At 40.3% G+C, this 19470-nt stretch overlaps 2 protein-coding genes across 6 annotated transcripts in view; one reads left to right on the forward strand and one right to left on the reverse strand.

The window, feature by feature from the left end:
• Positions 1-11107, forward strand: part of DEK (DEK proto-oncogene) — a 41321-nt gene extending 30214 nt beyond the window's left edge. For all 3 annotated transcript variants that reach the window (XM_066622967.1, XM_066622964.1, XM_066622968.1), the window contains exon 12: positions 10729-11107. The gene's annotated coding sequence lies outside the window, so the exon portion shown is untranslated. The remainder of the gene's footprint in view (positions 1-10728) is intronic.
• KDM1B (lysine demethylase 1B) overlaps positions 222-19470 on the reverse strand; it is a 41471-nt gene continuing 22222 nt past the window's right edge. For all 3 annotated transcript variants that reach the window (XM_066622960.1, XM_066622961.1, XM_066622963.1), the window contains 8 exons: positions 17504-17631; positions 16758-16889; positions 14579-14653; positions 13118-13234; positions 9245-9370; positions 8683-8805; positions 5629-5781; positions 222-2938 (listed from right to left, as the gene is read on the reverse strand). In XM_066622960.1, the coding sequence (XP_066479057.1) occupies positions 2855-2938; positions 5629-5781; positions 8683-8805; positions 9245-9370; positions 13118-13234; positions 14579-14653; positions 16758-16889; positions 17504-17631 (938 nt within the window). In that variant the 3' untranslated portion in view covers positions 222-2854. The remainder of the gene's footprint in view (positions 2939-5628; positions 5782-8682; positions 8806-9244; positions 9371-13117; positions 13235-14578; positions 14654-16757; positions 16890-17503; positions 17632-19470) is intronic.

Below are 19470 nucleotides of genomic sequence, written 5' to 3' on the forward strand. Positions count from 1 at the left end.
CCTAACAAACCACACAATTTCCTCCTCCAGAAGCAGCAGGTGAACCAGATAAAAAGGGTGGCCAACCTTTCAACTTAAGGCTCCTGGACCTTAATTGTGTAGAAAAGGTAATTTCAGCAGGTGCAACCTGTCATCTCACAGCTGAAATTCCCACCTCTACAATTGTTAAAGGTCCAAGAGCCCTAAAGTCGAAAGGTTGGCCACCCCAAACTATAAGATGCTTATTATAGCTTCACCTTCCAACAGATTTTCTCCTCAGTGCACAGTAAAAAAAGAGCAGTCATTGTGACAGCAGAGTCTTTTCTAAAAATAGATTTTGGGCCAGGCTACCAGATCTATCCTACTGGACATTATATTGGCAGACTGCCCCTCCACCAATGTTCTAATGTTGAGACTAGACGGTAGAGAAAGCAGAGAAAATATTCTCTGCATCTTCTCGCCCACTCAGAAATCCCTTTTTTGTGGCTTGATAGAAGTTTTTTTCCAGAATTAAGAACTTTTCTTTGGCTAACAGATTTTCATACAAACCTATTACTGATTCTGTTTAAGATTGACATCCCCTGAATTCTGAGGAGGGTGCATGATTCAATAAAAACACATCGTATTCTAAGGACCTGTACAGCTTTTTCTCCCTTTCATATTTCAACAGGGATCATCCACAGAACTAAATGGGCACTTTCCAGATTTAGGGCACAATCCTAACCAGGTCTACTCACAAGTCCTATTTTGTTCAATGGGCCTTACTCTCAGGAAAGTGTGGTTAGGATTGCAGTCTTATGTTACCATTAAGTCACAAAAGCTGTATTTTATGTCATGCTCCACAGTCAGAAGATTGATTTTTAATACAAGGCATAAGTTGTATGTCCACAATATAAATATGAGCTTGCTTATAAATAAGCTTCACAAGGTTGTTGGATTTTTTTGTTCTTTGGGATCAACTGTTAAAATTGAACCCTTGAACTCTTCCTGAACAACAGTTTAAATAAAATGTAAAAAAAAAACAATTAGTCTCCTTAACACAGCTGCTTTTTTTTATACAAACAGGTGCTTCTACTGTTTAAGCACTTCTACCAAGCAATAATTTACAGATATTTATAGAGAAAATGGTTTCACATTTATAGTATGACTCCATCTTGTCTTAATACTAATTATCAGGAAATCCTTATAGTCACGCGTAGTTCCAGATGCATAAGTGCTTTGCTTCAAATAGGTATGTTCTATTGAACCTGGCTTTAAATTTGCTCCATCACTTATTCCCAGGACTAATGCAAGGCTCCATCGGTTTTTGACTTACAATAAAATGAAATTTGCACTTTAATCAACAGTAGGATTACTTAGTACCAAGGAGCCCACTTAATTTGTTCTAGCCATGTGTAGACATTTTCTCATAGCCATGTTCTCAACATTGTACCAATTTAAAATTTTAAAGGAAAGGTACAAGGAAATCAGCATCCTATATCTGCATTTTGCATTTCTTACTAGAAGCTTCCATAGTTACCCTCCACCAATTAGAAGCAAATAAAACAGCAGTTCAGCTCTAAAGAAAAACTTGATAATTTCTTACTCGGACATCACTTTTCATTCCACCTTACGTTGTAATTTTAGAAAACATGTTATGATTCAGGGCTTTATTTCAAAAGTGTTATGTATTGGCATTCTTATAGTAAAATATACACCGCTTTACAGTCACACATTTTCTGAGGGCTTCTCAGATGGTAATAGCAAATGGCAGTCCATTCTACCATGCTGAAATTGTCATTACTTTCCCAAAACAAAAGCAAAGCACTTTGCCATGGAAAAACCACTGTGTGCATACATGAATGCCTTTCAATTACTTTATTTGAACTATTTAGCATACTATCTAATTATAATGCAAACTCATTTTCTTCAGCAGGCATTTTGACCACAAGTCAACTTGCATACAAAGGGTACAATTCAACCAAAGTTAAGCACTTCTGAGTTCCACTAATCTCAGTGGGGAAAGCATCTGCTCAAGTCTTTCCTATTTAAATCAGTGGGACTTAAAAGTGCTGTAGCTGGATACCACCTTATCTTAACCCTTCCTTTTAAAAAAGCAGTCATTGACAAAAAAAAAATACATACACAAAAGTTGAATGCTTCACTTGCCTGCCCCAATCATGCTTTTACAATTATACATTTAGAAAACAATTTCACCTACATTGCTCATATGAGCTAGAAGTTTCACTGCACAAAAAGGAAATAGCCACAAAATTAACATATTTGCTGATCTATATACATGATCAGCAAATACTGTATTTAGCCCCATCATATTGAACACATACTTCTATTACATTTCCTTTGGGAAAATATTAAAGGAAGGTTTCTAAAGAACAGTTTTATAAATTTTCTGTCATTAAAAAACTGGGCATCACCAACAAGCCCTATGATTGTATTTATGAGCACCTCTAGAAGTTTGGTTTAAAAGGAACACATACATGACGTGACATCTTTCTTGTCGTTCAACCATTGTTCACATGCAAGCTGGTTAATGGTCTTCCAACTGCTGCTGCTGCCACTACCCTTCATTATTCTACATTCCAGCCCTCCAAACTATAGAATACTGTAGCTATCTAAAATGGACCACAAAGAAAAGTCTAGAGTTTTATGAGCTTGTTCATCTGGTAGCATTGCAAATAAATAAAGGCTAGTTTAGCATTCATTGCTGATAAAACTTAAGCATCCTTGCATCCTCAGGTATAACAAAAAAATGATGAAGATTGTCTCTTTAGGTACCACAGACTTGAGCACAACTAGGGGCAATGACAGGAATCCTGAATATTAGGTCTGAACTGGAGAAAGTTGTAAAAAAAAAATGTAAACAGTAGTTCTGTATTCAAAACGCTGCTATTTTGCTTGCCTCTCGAACACCGCTCAAATAGGCTCCTGTCACTGTTTGCGGAAAGTGCCTGTTGGTGGCCTGTTCAAAAAGAAACAAAGTAAATGAAAGTGTTATATGAAAATATGAACACATTGATAGTGTATCTGATGCTTGCAGAGGCTCACACAGGAAGCTTCCAAATATTGTTACAATCACAGATGCATAAGGAACAGGCTACAGCCCATGCAAACAAAATCCCTGAACATGTTAAAGTTTGGATCATAGGTCATTTTCATGATTTGCCCAAAGTCAAACAAGTTAATTAGCATGATCTGCCTAAGGTATGGAATATTCCTCCTTGAAGGTTTTCAAGAAAAAAATTGTCCAGTTATTTATTGGGGTCTGAAATACATCCTCTCTCAGTAGGGAGTTCGAAAGGACTCCATAATCTAGTCTGATGGCTGAACAAGGCTAGAGGAGGGGTCACAATTTACTGGCAGAATATTATTTTCATCCTTCTTTCCATTGAACACATGGACTCCAAAGCAACTTACAATAAAAAGACACACACTAAAATACAAATTACTTAAACCAGACAAACACAGCAGCAAAAGGCAACAGGAAAAAGTTGAAACTTCACTGTCATTTTCAAATGTTTGTATCTGGATGCTTTTAAATGTACAGTCTAAGGCATGGTTTCACAAACTGTGGGTCATGACCAATTGTTAGTCGGTTGTGAAGTTGCAACTGACAGACGGATAGCAGACAAACAAAATGTAAAGAGCCCTACGGAAAATGAAACTGAGCCACACCATATGTTAACTCATAAGTAGACAAACGTGCCTTGGTCCATTTCAAAGGGCAGGCCAGGAGGAATCCAATGATACCAGATTGGTCCCAATCCAATGAATGCAGCCCCCAAAAAACACCCAAGAAGGAAGTCCCTCACTCCAAGCCGACAAATGTATTGAGCCCTATGGAAAGGGGAACTAAGCTACACATTCACATTCACTCATGAGTAAGCAAATGTGCCTTGGATTGTGTGAAAGGTCAGGCAAATTAGAGAGCAAGGCTACCAGAAAGGTCCCAATCCAATTAATGTGGAGCTCAACAGGTGCTCCAAGAATGCAGCGCCCCCCCCCAAAAAAAAAAAGTATAGTAAAAAGAGGCTTGAATTGGTAAGGCTAATTTCTTTTTTTAGTCTTGTAAAGCTAAGTGGGCCCTGATGGTATGGTAATTTTAAAAAGCGGGTTCCGGTGCTAAAAGGTTTGGGAAACAGTGCTTTATTGGAAAGGGTTGTTGTCTCTTCCAACAACCCCAATTTCCCCAGATTCTCCCCCCCCCCCCAGATACTGGAGCCTCATTTCCTCTCTTCCTAATTCTGGGTTTTTATGCTGCTTAGAGGGAAGCTTTGAATCTCAATCCAGCCCAAACAAAAAACATGTTGGATTTAAAATTGCTTTTGTCCCAAATCACACTGAACTGGCTTAAATATAAGAATTTAAAATTGAACTGGGTGCAGGTTAGGGCTGAAAATCTTACTGATTGGGGCGCCTTGAGATTATTGCAGGCAGGCTACAGAGAGAATTCACTTGGTGGAACAGGGATGGCTTCCTCATCTCATCTCCCTTTGCTTATTTGTTTTACTTTATTTGTTTTAATTGATTTATACCCTGCCCATCTAGGGAAAATGACACAATTTCATTGCTTGTCATGGGCAATTTCAGTACTTGCTGCATTCTCAGGTAAGCACTTCCTGCTTAATGATGTTATTTCCAGCCATGACATCACTTCCAGGTTAATGACAACACTTCGGTAGGTCCCAGACAGATTGTCATTCTAAAAAGTGGGTCCCGGTGCTAATAGTCTATCCAGGACATGCCTATCATCTACTCCTAGGTCAGCTGATTCTGACAACTGGATCTTATCTGGAGTGAGCTTCTGCCTATTAAGCCCTTATCTGACTCATTACTAACTAGTTTAAAGAATCAGAAGACACACATTTAAAGAATCTATTGCCTCTGTAGAATATGAGGAAGAAGAAAGACGCCCAAGCGTAATCACACAGACTTACACTAAATTCCAAGTTTTTGCAGAACTTTCCCTAGCAGCTTAAAGAGCCTGGGAGCCAAGATAAAACCTTGCAACACTCCACAGGGTAATTCTCGCAGAACAGCAGAGCTCCCAGTATCATCTTTTGAACCACTTCTCAGATCAGAGTGAAACTGCTACAAAGCAGTGCATTCAACCCTGAATTTTCTCAGGTACCTCAGGAAAACAACAGTTTTAGTTATACCAACTGCTACTAAAAGAGCAAGGAGAATCATCAGGAACACACTGCCCATTTATTTCCTAGTGAAGTTATCTATCCTGTCTATAACTGTCCATAACAAGATAGTATCAGTCTCCGGGCCTGAAGCAAGGGTGAAAGAGTTCTATGTATATATAGTCTTGGACACTATGTAAAAGCATCATGTACACTGATAGCGCTTTATCAATAATAAAATAATTCCCAATATCTCAAATCAAAAGAATCGGGATAGCAAAACTAGGAAAGTTTTTTTCTGAGACCCTGGAATGCTGCTGCCACTCAATGGTCCATCTCTGTGGTCCTTAAAGGATGAGGAACAAGATCCCAGTCCAGCATGTTATGTGATTTCATTGCCAAATTACAGTCTGGTTTGACTGGCAGCCTCACAGCTTTAATGCCTTCTGTTCTGTTCTGATTTGTAGTTTATTAATAGAGGACTGAATTCTCTTCAAAACATGTACATAATCAGGATGCTCACCTCGCCAGCAAAGAAGATCATTCCTTGTAGGTCTTCAGCTAGAATATCATAAGCTTCACCGCTACCTCCTGTCTTTACAAAACTATATGCCATTTGGATCCAAGGGTCTTTGTTCCATCGTGTAACGAAGTACTTGATTGGATCTGGCACTTCCTGCATAATGAAAGTAAGCAAATTGCACAATCCAATCAAAATAGACACTTTGGTATGTAAAAATAAAAGATGCCCACAGAACCTCAGACACTTGCATCTCCATCTCCCTCTCTCAAACATACACATATACATGCAGGCATCAGTGACAGATCACCTGCTGTGAAGCAGTTTCATTGAAATTAGTTCCACAATAAGTGGTAAGAGGAGTAGAGTCCTGGTTGTGGACTATGTCATGCACATTGAAATGTATGCCAGGAGATGTTCTGCTCATCCAGAGCAGTGGGTTTTATGAAATCTAGTTTTTATCATCCACATGCAGGACAGCAAAGTCATGGGCATACTGAGGAATAAGGATCAGGTGTGCTCTGGCTTCAAGATGTAAAACAAACAAGAGCCTCTTTCCAATACCTTCTTCCTTCATCACCATACAGCTAGAAGAAAGCACGGGGGAAAGTTTCTAAATCGACATTCTTCCCACACTATCTTCTTGGTTAGAGAAATAAGAAACGAGTAACCCACAGGTTCACAGAAATGGAAGATGCAGTTCCTCCCTCTCCAGCAAGTAACCTTTCAACTCAATCCTGTGGAAGCAATCAATTAGCATACTGCGCAAGCCACTGGCACCATAGCTGCTCTGTTTTGTGGAGAGCTGTGACAAGCACAAGGCCAAGAGGCTGTGAGCCAGCAACAGTGGTCCGCAGAACCTCTGTTGTAACTGATAAGCTGGCAATGGGGGACTGATTGGGAGCAAATAGGGGCAAAGATCAGGCTGGGATGGGGGAACGGCAGAGATGGGTGGGGGGTAGATCTCAACAATACCAGCACACACCAGATTCTACCTCCCACCTTCCTGGCCAGAGCCTGCCCAAAGAGGCTCCTCAGATGGATGCCAGCCAATACTGGCGTAGCTCTCATAGGGCTGGGGGTATCCTGTAATACCAGGCAGCATTCCTTCAGGGGCGGCAGTGCTGGCCCATGTCATCAACAGTGCCACACCGCCTCTTATCTTGTCAATTTTGCTGATCAGTGCTCTGTTGCAGTAAGTCAGCTACATACATAAGTTGAAGCTATGGAAGCCCTTAAGGGTCAATAAGAGTCATTAAAACCCAAGTTCCTGTGCTTTGCTGATCTCTACCTTTAAGCAGTTAACCCTTTTCCTGCCTGTCTCCTCCTGCACAGTGCTGTGGAACTCTGTACAGAGTAATTAAGCCTGAAATCAATCACAGGCAATTGTTACGTTTACAGCCGCTGTTCTGCTGTTTTACGGCAGACATGCTTCATTATTTCTTCAGGTACAGACAGGATATTCAGTTACATGTCCAATAGTTCAAATAAGACATAAGATTAAAAGGGGCAAGCAAATGGACAGTTTTTGTAATTTATTCACAGGTGTCCTTTCCTTAAAACAGGGCTGGTCGAATCGTGGCCTAGGGGCCAGATCTGGCATTCATGCGGATCTGTCCACCCAGTGAGCAGACCTTTCGGTTCCACCACCTGGGCACCACGTGATGTCCTCCATGATTGGGGGGACAGGGACATTCTGGACAGTCGCAGCTGCTCAGATGTTCTGTCATGCGGCCATCTGGGACACCAGGCAAACTGGGCGAGTGCCCAGAGCATCCCTGTCCCCCAATCATGGAGGACATTGCACAGTATCCCAGGCAGAATGGAAAGAAGCGGTCTGAATGGGAACTGCTTTTCTGTAACACAGCAGCTGCAAGTTTGGGCGCTGCTGCCTTAAAAAGGTGTTGGATTTTCATTTATTTTCACCTTTCTTTTATGAAACCCTTTTGTGCCTCAGGGCAATACATTCCCATTTTCCAACAACTGAATGAAGGTAGCAGTAAAATTATAGGAAAGTTGATGCAGAAAAAAATTGTGTCAAGGTAATTCAATTGAACTATACAAAAATAGTCAGTGAACTAGTTTTATTTGCTGCAAAACAAAACTGGGGTTGGCTTTTCACAACACAGAATCATGGCATTGGATGGAATCATGATAAATAACGTTAATATTCTTTGAATATAAAAGAAGGGAGGCAGTATTATCCCTTGTCATGTAGCCAGTATGTCTGCTAATGTAACCCCAAATGACACTTGATGCTTTCTCATCAGCATTTCGTTGGTAACTCATCATTTGAATTGGTGATGTTCAAACTCCTTTCCAGTGTAGCTAGATCCTAGGAAAATCCACCATTTTGTTTTTATACTTTTTTTACTCCATTTCTTTAACATTTGTCATTGATTTTATTACTTACAACCTACTGTCCAAATTTACTCAGTTTGGAAATGTTTATGAAAAATGTATTTAACTTACTAATTTTATTCATTTCCCTCTGTCAACTTTCATATTGTTATTATTTCACTTCTTCCCTCAATTGTCTAAATTATGAGGTTGGAGCATGCTGAACTTCATAGCAAGAGACTGATAGTGTATTACAGCTTCTTAATATAGTTGAATTAATTAATGATATTAATGATATATTAATTTTGATTTTTGTTGTGTGGAGGGTGTCAAATTTTCTGTGGCAGCAGATGCCTCAGGTACACCACTGCCAGCTAAGGAGCTAACATAAGTCTGATAAGATTAACTAGAGATCAGATAGCCTATAGAGAGGTAAGAAAAAATGTTCTTTCCTTAGCTCTCCTGAGCTGCTTGGTCCCAGGCTGGCCGAGAGCATGCAGAATACACAGTGTCAGCATTGCTACAAGCTCTGGGCCAGCCTTGGATAGCATTGGGCTGTTAAAGGCAGGGTCTGGGTTTTTTAGTGGAATGCAATCAAAACCTATTTAGGTCACTGTTTACAATTCAAACATCATTGCCCTTTTTAGGACAGGAAGAAAAATGACCTAATGTTCCTTGTTTACATTTCATGTTTTATAAACAGAATACAGACCCTACCTGTTCCTTAAACAGTTCACGGAGTACAGCCATGCAATGCTGTAGCACTTGCTTGTCATCCAGGTTCTTAATTGTTGCCACAGCATCACCAGTAACCACGGACATTAGAACACTGCATTTACGCTGACAGAAACAAGGACAATTTCAATTATATACTGTACTTCCATAGCCACATGCCTCTCGTTTCCCAATAGGTTCTCTTAAATAAATGCCAGCCAATCCATGAAATGTGAAATATTACTTATGGCACCCCTCAAACTGCAGCTTTACCAGAAAAAAATAAATACTGTGTGTGTATATAGAACAACTTGCTATCAAACTTTTTCAAACACTGTAATCTACCACAATGTTAAAAAAACACAAATATGAAAAGCAGCAAACATTTCTAACACTAATCTCATATGAATGAGCTGAATATCAGCACCAAGAATTTTTCAAAAGACTATCAAAGGCCAATTTAGAGGCCAATCTATTTTAAAGCCCATTGTTTTTACCCATTTGAATTTACTTTTTCTAATTAAAAAAAAACAGGAAGGGTAGCTATTCAACTTTCATGCAATACCTGTGGATCCATGTCATAGAAAACACTAAACAGTCCACGTTTACTGGCACTAGGTGGAATATGGCCAAAAAAATCAGCTCCTTGAATTTTGCTATCCCAGAATCGGTAAGGAAATTGTAGTGCAATCTAGCAAAAGAGAGCAGGAATTAGGATGCAAGACTTTATGAAGCTCCAAACCACTATGTACATTCCCATGTGTTTATAATAATTTTCTTTAACTCCTTTGCTGATTTATGCTGCGATCATACACACTTAGTTAAGAACTAGCCCCCTGAACTCCAATGGATTCTTAGTAGACATCCATAGAACTTGGTTGTTAGGAGTGCCAAAGCTAGGGTTACCAGACACAAAGTGGGACAGAGTGCCTATACCTTTAACTTTTGGATAGAAGAGGGAATTTTGGCAGGTGCAGCTTTTTAAACCCTTCCATAATGAGCTGCATCTGCCAAAATTCCCTCTTCCATAGTTAAATTTATAGGCATGCATACTGTATCTGATAACCCTATCCAAAGCCACATTTTCTATTCTCAGATATTGTACATGCAGTGAACTTATTGCAAGGGACAAAATTAATTGTAGCTTGCCTCTTTTAGTAACCTAGCAACACTTATAAGCCCAGAGGCAAGATTTTCAAACACAAATCAAGGGAAGGGGAATTACTGGAGCAGAAATTTAAAGACACATTTCCTTCTACAACAGGTACAATCTCACAAATGCATGCATGCATGCACACACACACACACACACACACACCCCATCATCTACCCAGCCATGTCACAACAGCTCTGTTCCATAGCCAGAAAGTGAGCTGTGGCTAGAGTTTAGACTGAGTGTAGATTAAGTGGGGCCTACAATTTAACTCCACACTACTTCAGTGTAGTTTTTTTTAAAAAAATTTTTGAAACACACACAGACATACAAACATATAACATTAGGAGTGCTAAATACCATATACCATTACTCATTAATCATACTATATCTCTTAATCTACTACTCATCTACTTCTGCCTCTTATTAGTTTATCCATTTATTTATATATATACTTAATTTTCCCTAATGCCCTATACTATATTTTCTAAATTTTCACTTTCTATCAAACAAACTTACTTCAATTACTCATTAATATTAAAACAAAATAATCTAATTACCAAAGTATAACATATAAAACAATTCTTCCATCTACTTCTAACTATTCTACTCATTTATATATTTCTTATATCAAATATAATAGATTTTTCCTAATTCCCTATAACATCTTTTCTAAATATTCACTTTTTATCTCAACTAGTTCAATTACTCATTAATATCAAATAATAATAATCTAATTTCCAAATTATAATAAAACCAATGATCTCTTATATGTTCTTTACCATTCTCCAATCTAATTCTCCAATCTGATTACATTTTTTTAACATAATAACCACCTATAAAACAATTCATCCACATGCTAACATTTCCCGCTATTTTTTCTAATTCATATATAGGGCAGGAAGTCTGGCTCAGTTGGTAGAGCTGCCGCCTTGTATGCCTGAAGATCTGAGGCTGCCAGTTCGAAACAACCGGAAGACCCGAGAACTGATGACATGCTGATATACTGATGAGCTGACCCTAGGTGGCAGAGGGGAGTTGCCGTCAAGTGGAGCATGGGAGGTGAAGGGCCAGAGAGAGACCAGACCAGGAAGGAATCCAGCTGGAACAAGGAGTTCTATGAAAGACTAGAACTATTCAATTATAAAAATCCCTAGGGGGGGGTTTAGAACAGCCTGCCTATGTAAACCGCCTTGGATTAAAGTCTGAGGAGAAATCTGACGACCAAAGAAAGGCGGTATATAAATACCTGTATAAATAAATAAATAAATAAAATTTCATATATATTTATTTTTTAAGTAAATTTAAACCAGTTGTTGTAGGCATCCTTCAGTCTCGAAAGACTATGGTGTCACGCTCTGAATGGTGGTTCTGGAACAGAGTGTCCTCTCCAGAGCGCGAAGCCTGGGTAAAGTAGGTATGGAGGATAGGCTGTTACCCATGCAGCAAATCTCCCCTCTCCACGTCGCTGAAATGGTCCAATGGAAAGGCAGAGGCCAATACGATTGGTTCCAGCGGCATCGCAGGAGTTGCCAGAACATGACTGTGTTCAGTCATGAACTGCCTCAGGGACTCCGGCTCCGGATTTTGCCTTGAGGTTGACTCCTGAAGCCTTTTCCATAACTGGATGTAGCCACAAGGCAGTGGAGGTTTGGGATCAGAGTTTTCCTTCTCTCAGATGAGCTGCCTTCCCAGGCTAATGAGTCCCATCTACCCGGTGGCTGTTTAGTCGCCTCTTACGACAAGTACAGCCAAACTGAGGGCCTATTCTTATCCCCAGCCCCCAGGGGTAATAATTTAAACCAGTTATTAACTAAATAAAATCCTCCAATTTTCTTTAACCCTCAGGTTAACCCTCAGGTTTCTTTTTCTTTCTTTCCATTTTTTCTCCTGTAATATCTTTAATAATTTATCTCCATAACAGAATCCAATAAGCCCATACTTTCTTGTATAAGGTATGATCATTCTTCCAATTAACTGGGATAGGTTTTCTTCTTCTTGTTCCAACAAATTTTGTATTTTGTGCGCCCATGATACTCTGTCCATCTTCTCTATTTCAATCTCCATCAGCGTCCCCTCTAGATCCTGTTGATTTTCCACTCTTCTAATTTCTGTATCCACTCTTCTGATGATGATGATTTCATCCCTCACCATCATCTTTTCCACTTTCTCCTTCTGTTTATCTTCTGTTTTCTTCACATCTTCCAATTGCTCCTTGCACATGTCTATCTGTTGAGAGAGAGTCTTTGAACTGGCTTGAATCTGCAAGGACCAACTCAACTGCTGTCTTCTCATTGTGAGCAATTTTTCCAAATTTTTGAGGATCATTTGAGTCCAAATATCTGGAACAGGCTCCATCTTGCAATTTCTCTCTGATCCACAAGATGTCCACAGTGTATTATTCTCCTTACTTTCACCACATGTTTTTTCAGTCAAGCATTTTTCAAATTTTTCTTACAGATAACAGTGTGATTAATGGAGAAAAACGAAACGAAAGAAACAGTCTCAAGGAGACAAAAACCTTTCAAGTCTAATAAAAATTATGTCCACAAGTAATTCTGGATTTTAGTCCACACACCAAATTATATTTATAATTATAATCCACGACCGATTTATTCCACTACAAAGATAAAGAGCACTTTCAACATCCTTAAAAAGTTTCTCATTAACGCCTTCAGTGTATCCAGGGCTTTTAGCCAAATCAGTCGATCAAAGCCGGGGACAATATTAACACATACTTATCTTAAATTTCCAACTTAAACTTTACGTTTCATGCTTTTTCTTCCATATGGTATCTTGGCACGGAGCCAGCAGCTTGATTGCAGACACTGCCCCTCCCCCAATACTGTCCCTGACGATTAGGTTTCCGAGAAGAAAGCCCCCCCCCCCAATCGGGCTTTCAAAGTCTCTGGTACCTGCACCGTGGAAAGATCTTATCTCTCCTGATAAAGATCTTCAGATCCTCTTCAGACCTGCAGTTGTTTTGGGGAAAACAGACTGTCTTTCAGGAGCCCCTGGAGACATGTCTGTTCATCCACTGTTGGCTCCTCCTCCTACTTCAGTGTAGTTTTAATGTCTAATGTGCAGGATGGAATGACTATAAATCTAAACACACAAGCAGTTAAAGCAGTATTCTGCATTTGAGCCTAGGAATCCTGTTTTTTCTATGCAGATCTGATGTCTGAAAGCTGGCTGTTCCACAGGGCCAACCAAAGGATACTTTCTGTGAACCTAGAAGAATTACAGTCAAAAAGGAATTCTTATGCGATTTCACATTAATCTTACCTTCTCAATTACCCCTGCTCCTAAACTATTGATGGCTTTCATTTTTCTCTCTGGGAGGGGTGGATTAAACTGAACAACACCTTTCTGAAGAATAGCCAGAGGTATAGTCACTAAAACCTGGACAGAGAAAAAAAGCTGTAATTAAGCTAACAGTGAAAATGCTCGGTGTAGTATTTAAAACAAATCAGCTCCCATGTAAAAAGATAAACTAGACTTTTGTCCATGCAAGCTTATTCCACAAATAAATGTGTTAATCATTAAAGGGTCACAAGACTCCACGTAATTTTTACTGTAGCAGACTTAGGGTCCAATCCTATCTAACTTTCCAGCTCTGGCGTAGCCACAGTGCAGTTCCTTGGAAAGAGAACATATGTTCCCATACCTTGAGAAGACCCCAGTGACTGCCCCTCCAGCACAGGATGCAGTGCACACCCCACTGGAACAACTGCACCAGCACTGGAAAACTAGATAGGATTGGGCCCTACCATGACAATTTTTCCTCCCTTACCCATGAAAAATGCAGACAGGCAAGACTTGGAAAGAGTTAAAGCCTGAGGGGTATTTAAATCCCCAGTGCTCCTATTGCTTGCCAAAGCTCCTTGCCCTGCTCTGTTTCAGATGGTCAGCTCCATTCCACAGCTTTCTCAGTACTGACAGACACCATCACTAGTGTGAGGATATTTAAAAAACTCACAGTAGCAAGTATAAATGCAAGGATAGGGTATTAGCTAACGAATGACAACTGAAACAGAATAAATAGTCCCACTCAATGAGTTTAGGATACCAGTTTAAATTTGCCCTGGCCTTTTCAGCCACACTAGACGCTGTGCCAGAACCACCATCCAGAGCGCGATACCATAGTCTTCCGAGACTGAAGGTTGCCAACATGTTTCGGTGCTGCAGCCAGAAAAGCCTCTTAAGCAGATGTTCCCAAACTGGAGCACTGCAATGCCCCAGCAAGGGAAGCCGTGTTGCTGCCCTCTTAAGTGGCAGTGGGAAAGCAGCAATGGGACCTCCACGATCACACTGTCACATGGAAAAGGGGCTGATTTGTACTTACCCGAGGCATTGTCAACCCTCTCTGCAGGGCTCCTTGGACCCCAAAACTGCAAAAAATGCTACTGCAATCCACTTCCGGTTTGTGCCATGAAACTGAAAGTGGTTCGCAATTACATGTTTTAGCAGTTTTGAGGTACAGAGAGCCCTGCAGAGAGGGCCATATTTCCTGTACCCTCTGGGAGGCTGGCCTTGCCTGTAAATACAGAAACAGCCCTTTTTTCCCCCAGTGCCAACACGAACCCGGAAGTGCCATCACCTCCCCACCCGCACACACTTACAGTGGCCCAAACTCTACTTTGGGAGTAGAGACTTTGGGAACTGCTGCTCTTAAGGTTTCAGTTGTATGGGTCACTTTGATGTGGCCCCTTACTTTGAACGTTGAAAATGTAGCAGAAGTGTCACCTTATGTGCTTTCCACAGAGTTCCATCTGTTGCAGTCACCTGAACCTCTTCCCCTGAATAGTCAATGGTGCGGACCTGTTTAAATAGAGAAACATGGAACCACAGTTGCAAAATACAACAGGATATATCATACTAATATTAGTTAGATACTTTATTTACGGTCATCCGACCAGCTAAACACAAACAACAAAACAAAATACACAGAATTAAAACCAACACCCCTTTACATATATATAAAATCATAAAATCAGAGGTTTACACTCTCAATTTTCTTTCTTACGAACTGTGCAGCATACTAATATTAGTTGTGATCTTTTCTTTCCATTAGTGCCTTTTTAAAAGTGATGGGGCTCCCTGAAAGGAGATACACTAGCAATTAACTATGCCTAAAAACCAATTTTCCACAGATGATTTTTCTAATGAGTGAGTAGCGGAGCCTGTGCAATAGATTGATCTACTGCTCTTGTGCATCATTGACCCTGAACATTTCATCCAGCATGTTAAATCAGACACAACTCATGAAGTGGGATTTCTCTCGCACAGGATTGTTGAAAAAATAAAAACAAAGCTACATGGAGTCAGTGGCGTTGCTAGGCGGTGTGGGCCGCACCGGGTGATGTGCACAGGGGGGTGACATGCTAAAATCACGGTGGTTAGGAGTAACCCCATCATATTATATACCATTGGATGCGAAATTCTGAGCGGAATCCAATGCAAAAGACCGGAGTGAAATATCTCCTTTATATCAAAAGTTATTTCCAAAAGACTGGAGAACAAAAAATGCATGGATCCCTACGGAAAGTGAATGTGAGCCGTATTGCGCGTTTCCTCGTGAGTATGTGAACTTGCCTTCGTTCATTGGAAAGGGCAGGCTGAGAGGTATCCAACGACACCAGAATGGTCCTGATCCAATGAATGCAGCCCCCAAAAACACCTGAGAAGGAAGTCCCTCCCTCCAAGCAGATGAATGTATTGAGCCCTATGGAAAGCAAAACTAAGCCTCACGGTCGCGTTTACTCGCAAGTAAGCAAACGTGCGTTGGCTGGTGTGGAAAATCAGGTGAAGGAGAGTGCAAGGCTACCAGAATGGTCCTGATCCTATGCACCTGGAGCTAAACAAGTGCTCCAGAAGGCAGTCCAACCCCCCCTCCCCACTAAAAAAGATCAAAACATAAAGCTTCCGCTGATAAGGTTAACTTTTTTGAGACTTGCAAAGCCAGGTGGATCCTGAAGTGATCTGGTTTAAACAGAAGCTCTTAAACTGAACTGGGCACTGGGAAGGGCTGAAGACCTTACTGGTTTGGGGGGGGGGTTATTGCAGGCAGGCTACAGAGGAGATTAACTTGGTGGAACAGGGCTGGCTTCTGCTTATTTATTTATTTGTTTTACTTTATTTATATTTGTTTATTTTAATTTTCCTGATGGTGTCACTTCCACCATGACATCACTTCTGGTGGGTCTTGGACATATTGTCATTCTAAAAAGTGGGTCTCAGTGCTAAAAGTTTGAGGACTGCTGCAATAAGGTGTTAGTAAGTTGACACCCTGGGGGAGTGTGTGTGTCACACCGCTAGTGAACAAAATCACTAAAATCACAGTTTGTAGGAATAATACCATCATGTTATATATCAATGTGTAATTTCATGCAGAATGTATTCTATCTTTGTTCTATCAAAAGGTACAGTCAATAAACCAGTGGAAGCGGAGTGATGGTACATCACCACATCCACCACCTGGTGTGTTGCCCCGCCCACTGCATGGGGGTGACGCGCTGGCATCCTGCACTGGGTGACGCGAACCCTAATGATGCCACTGCATGGAGTACATCCTGAGCATACTGGACAGGATAGGGGGAAATGCCATAATCTCTATAATAAGCCGTAGGAAGATACATACCAAACAATGAAATTGGACAGATTGGCAAAGTAAAAATCCACCTGTATGCTTGCAAAGAACAGGTGCTAGGAAGAACATAAGAACAGCCCCACTGGATCAGGCCATAGGCCCATCTAGTCCAGCTTCCTGTATCTCACAGCGGCCCACCAAATGCCCCAGGGAGCACACAAGACAACAGACACAACCTGCCTCCCGGTGCCCTCCCCTGCATCTGGCATTCTGATGAAATGCTTATGCCAGGAAAACCAAATAGAACCAGCCACTGTTCCACCTGTTATTACTCACTGGAACTTTTAACCGAATGTCCAGGCCTTGGGCCATTTTTTCAATTATGGCAGAGTATCCTGAGTTTAAAAGAGTGTGATCACCAGCAAACTGAGCAAAAAATTCATTGTGATCCCAAGAGCGTGCAGAAACCTGTAAAGAGAGTATCACTTTTCATCAATCACTCATAACACCCAACACATTAGTACTGGAATTGAGCCTCTCTGAAACTAAGCTAGGCTGATACATTTCCCTCTCCTGTGGTCAGTTCTCAGCTCTTGTGCATACAAGCCAAGTTCCACCCTTCTTCCGACTGGGATATTGGTAAAAGACTATGTATCTCAAGTCACAGCTATGGGATTGCTTCTCATTTGCAGCCCAGAACATATTAAGCATTCCAAGATGCCTACTCTCTCCCAGCTGACCCAACCTGTTTCTGAAGCAAAATGTCACATCCTGCAACAAAAGGGGATATGCAGTACTACTTACCAAGATACATGTCATGTTGGAGCCTACTGCTTACTGGTTGGGTGAAGTGAGCTCTCCAGTTGGCCCTAAACAGTAATTCTATATTTTTTCCCCCAAGAGTCCACACCTAGAGCCATTAGGGCAGCCGTTCCAAGTTTATCCAAGGTTACAAGTGCTTCTATCTCAGAGTAAGTGGCTCATGTTTAAGTAATGGTATGGCTGCTCTGTTTTACAGTACTTGAAAGCACACATTTTAAACCAGATTCTTCTTTCATTATGAACAAATTTCTCATGCTCACCTCATGCAGATTGCTGCCACAGGCATATTCAAGGTTACTGAGGTGAAACTGAAGGACTTTTTCTTCCAGTTCACTGAACTGGATACCAGATTCCTGAATGAAAACTTTATAGATCTCCTTGATTTTATCTGCAAGGAGGGAAGACGGTCAATTGTAAGGAATGATGACTCATTTACTTTAAAATCCTGTTCAGTATTTTAATAAAAACTACTTTTTAAGTAAACAAAACATTCTAGACATTTACTTTATTTATTTACTTTATTTATATCCCACCTTTCTCCTCGAAGGGACCCAAGGCAGCTTACAACATTAAAACACACATTAAAAACATAATTTAAAACAAGATAAAAACATATTACAAGATAAAAATATTCTGTATTCTACATCCTATACAACACACCCCACTACTGAGGAGCCCCAATTCGTCTAGCAGCCCAAATATTAAATGTCCTTCATTTTCAAGATTCAGTGATCGGTTTACAACTAATTGCAGTCTGTAAAGAAAAACACAACTTTGTGCTCCAAACATACTATGCAATGTAGATATTTAGCACAATTTAAATTAAAGATTAAAGAAATTTTAGTCAATAAAAATTCCTCGGAATAATTTATTATTATTATTATTATTATTATTATTATACTTTATTTTTACCGCGCCTTTCTCCCCGAAGGGACTCAAGGCGGCTTACAAAACAAGGTTAAAACAAATTAAAAACATAGTTTAAAAACAGATAAAAAACATAACATATCATAAAAACAGTAGTCAGATAAGAGCATAGCACGGCAAATTAGAAAAGGATCAGGCCTGTAAACAGATGTTAAAAAAAAATTAAGAGATGTGAAAATGATGTTTAAAAGGCCAGAAATTCAGAAGGCTTGTCTAAACAGAAGGGTCTTCAGGCCTCGCCGAAAAGTTTCAAGAGAGGGAGCAGTTCTTAAGTCAAGGGGAAGGGAATTCCATAGTGTTGGTGCCACTACTGAGAAGGCCCTATTTCTTGCCACCACCCCACATACCTCCCTAGGCTGCAGCACTTGTAAAAAGGCCTTCTCTGATTACCTAAGAGGAGAAGCCAGATTGTACGGGAGTAGGCGATCTCTAAGATACCCTGGCCCAGAGCAGTATAGGGCTTTAAAGGTCAAAACCAGCACCTTGAATTGGGAATTCAATTTAAATTGAATTTAAATTTATTAAATTTATATATGGATAAAACAGTGCACAATATATCCAATTTTTGGAGGGTCACAAAACTGACAGGGCAAATTAAGCTATGCGCATCAAGGACAAGCTGCTACTAGGTGGCAGGGCACTGCTGCCCAATCACCATTATAAATACACTCCTTGGTTTTTATATACAGGTTGATTATCCCTTATCCAAACTGTCTGGGATGGAAAGGTGTCTGGATTTTGAAATAATTGCATAAATATGAGAACTGCTTCCTCTTTTCACCATTACCCATATGGATATCTGCTAGCCTCTTTGACATTTTTCAACAGTATCTGTACAGGTACACACCACAGAGCCGAGAATAAAACTTACAGCCTGCACCTGCATTGTATGTGGAAATGAGCTCAAGACCTTCTAGTGTTCATACTACTAGAAGAAAGTTGTTTTTTTTAAAGAGTCTTGGACAAAAATATCTGGATTTCAGATGTTCAGATAAGGGGTAATCTACCTGTATCAGGTAGCAGCCTCTAGGGACTCTAAAAGGATTGAGAACCACTGCAGCTTATGATTAAAGAAAACAGCACTACTATATCCGTTTAGATGACAGGCCCATATGTCATAGAAGCACCATCTCAGAGAAGATACATTTTCTCCTTGTGAGAGAAAAGAGTTGCCTTTCCTAACTGAGCCAATCCTATGCATGTCTACTCAGAAGTAAGCCCCATAGTATTAAATTGGATTTACTCCCAGGAAAGTGTGCACAGCATTGCATCTAAGATTGTTATTGTCTATGGTGGCAGG

The sequence above is a fragment of the Tiliqua scincoides genome, chromosome 4, assembly GCF_035046505.1.
Source record: "Tiliqua scincoides isolate rTilSci1 chromosome 4, rTilSci1.hap2, whole genome shotgun sequence".
Lineage (NCBI taxonomy): Eukaryota > Metazoa > Chordata > Lepidosauria > Squamata > Scincidae > Tiliqua > Tiliqua scincoides.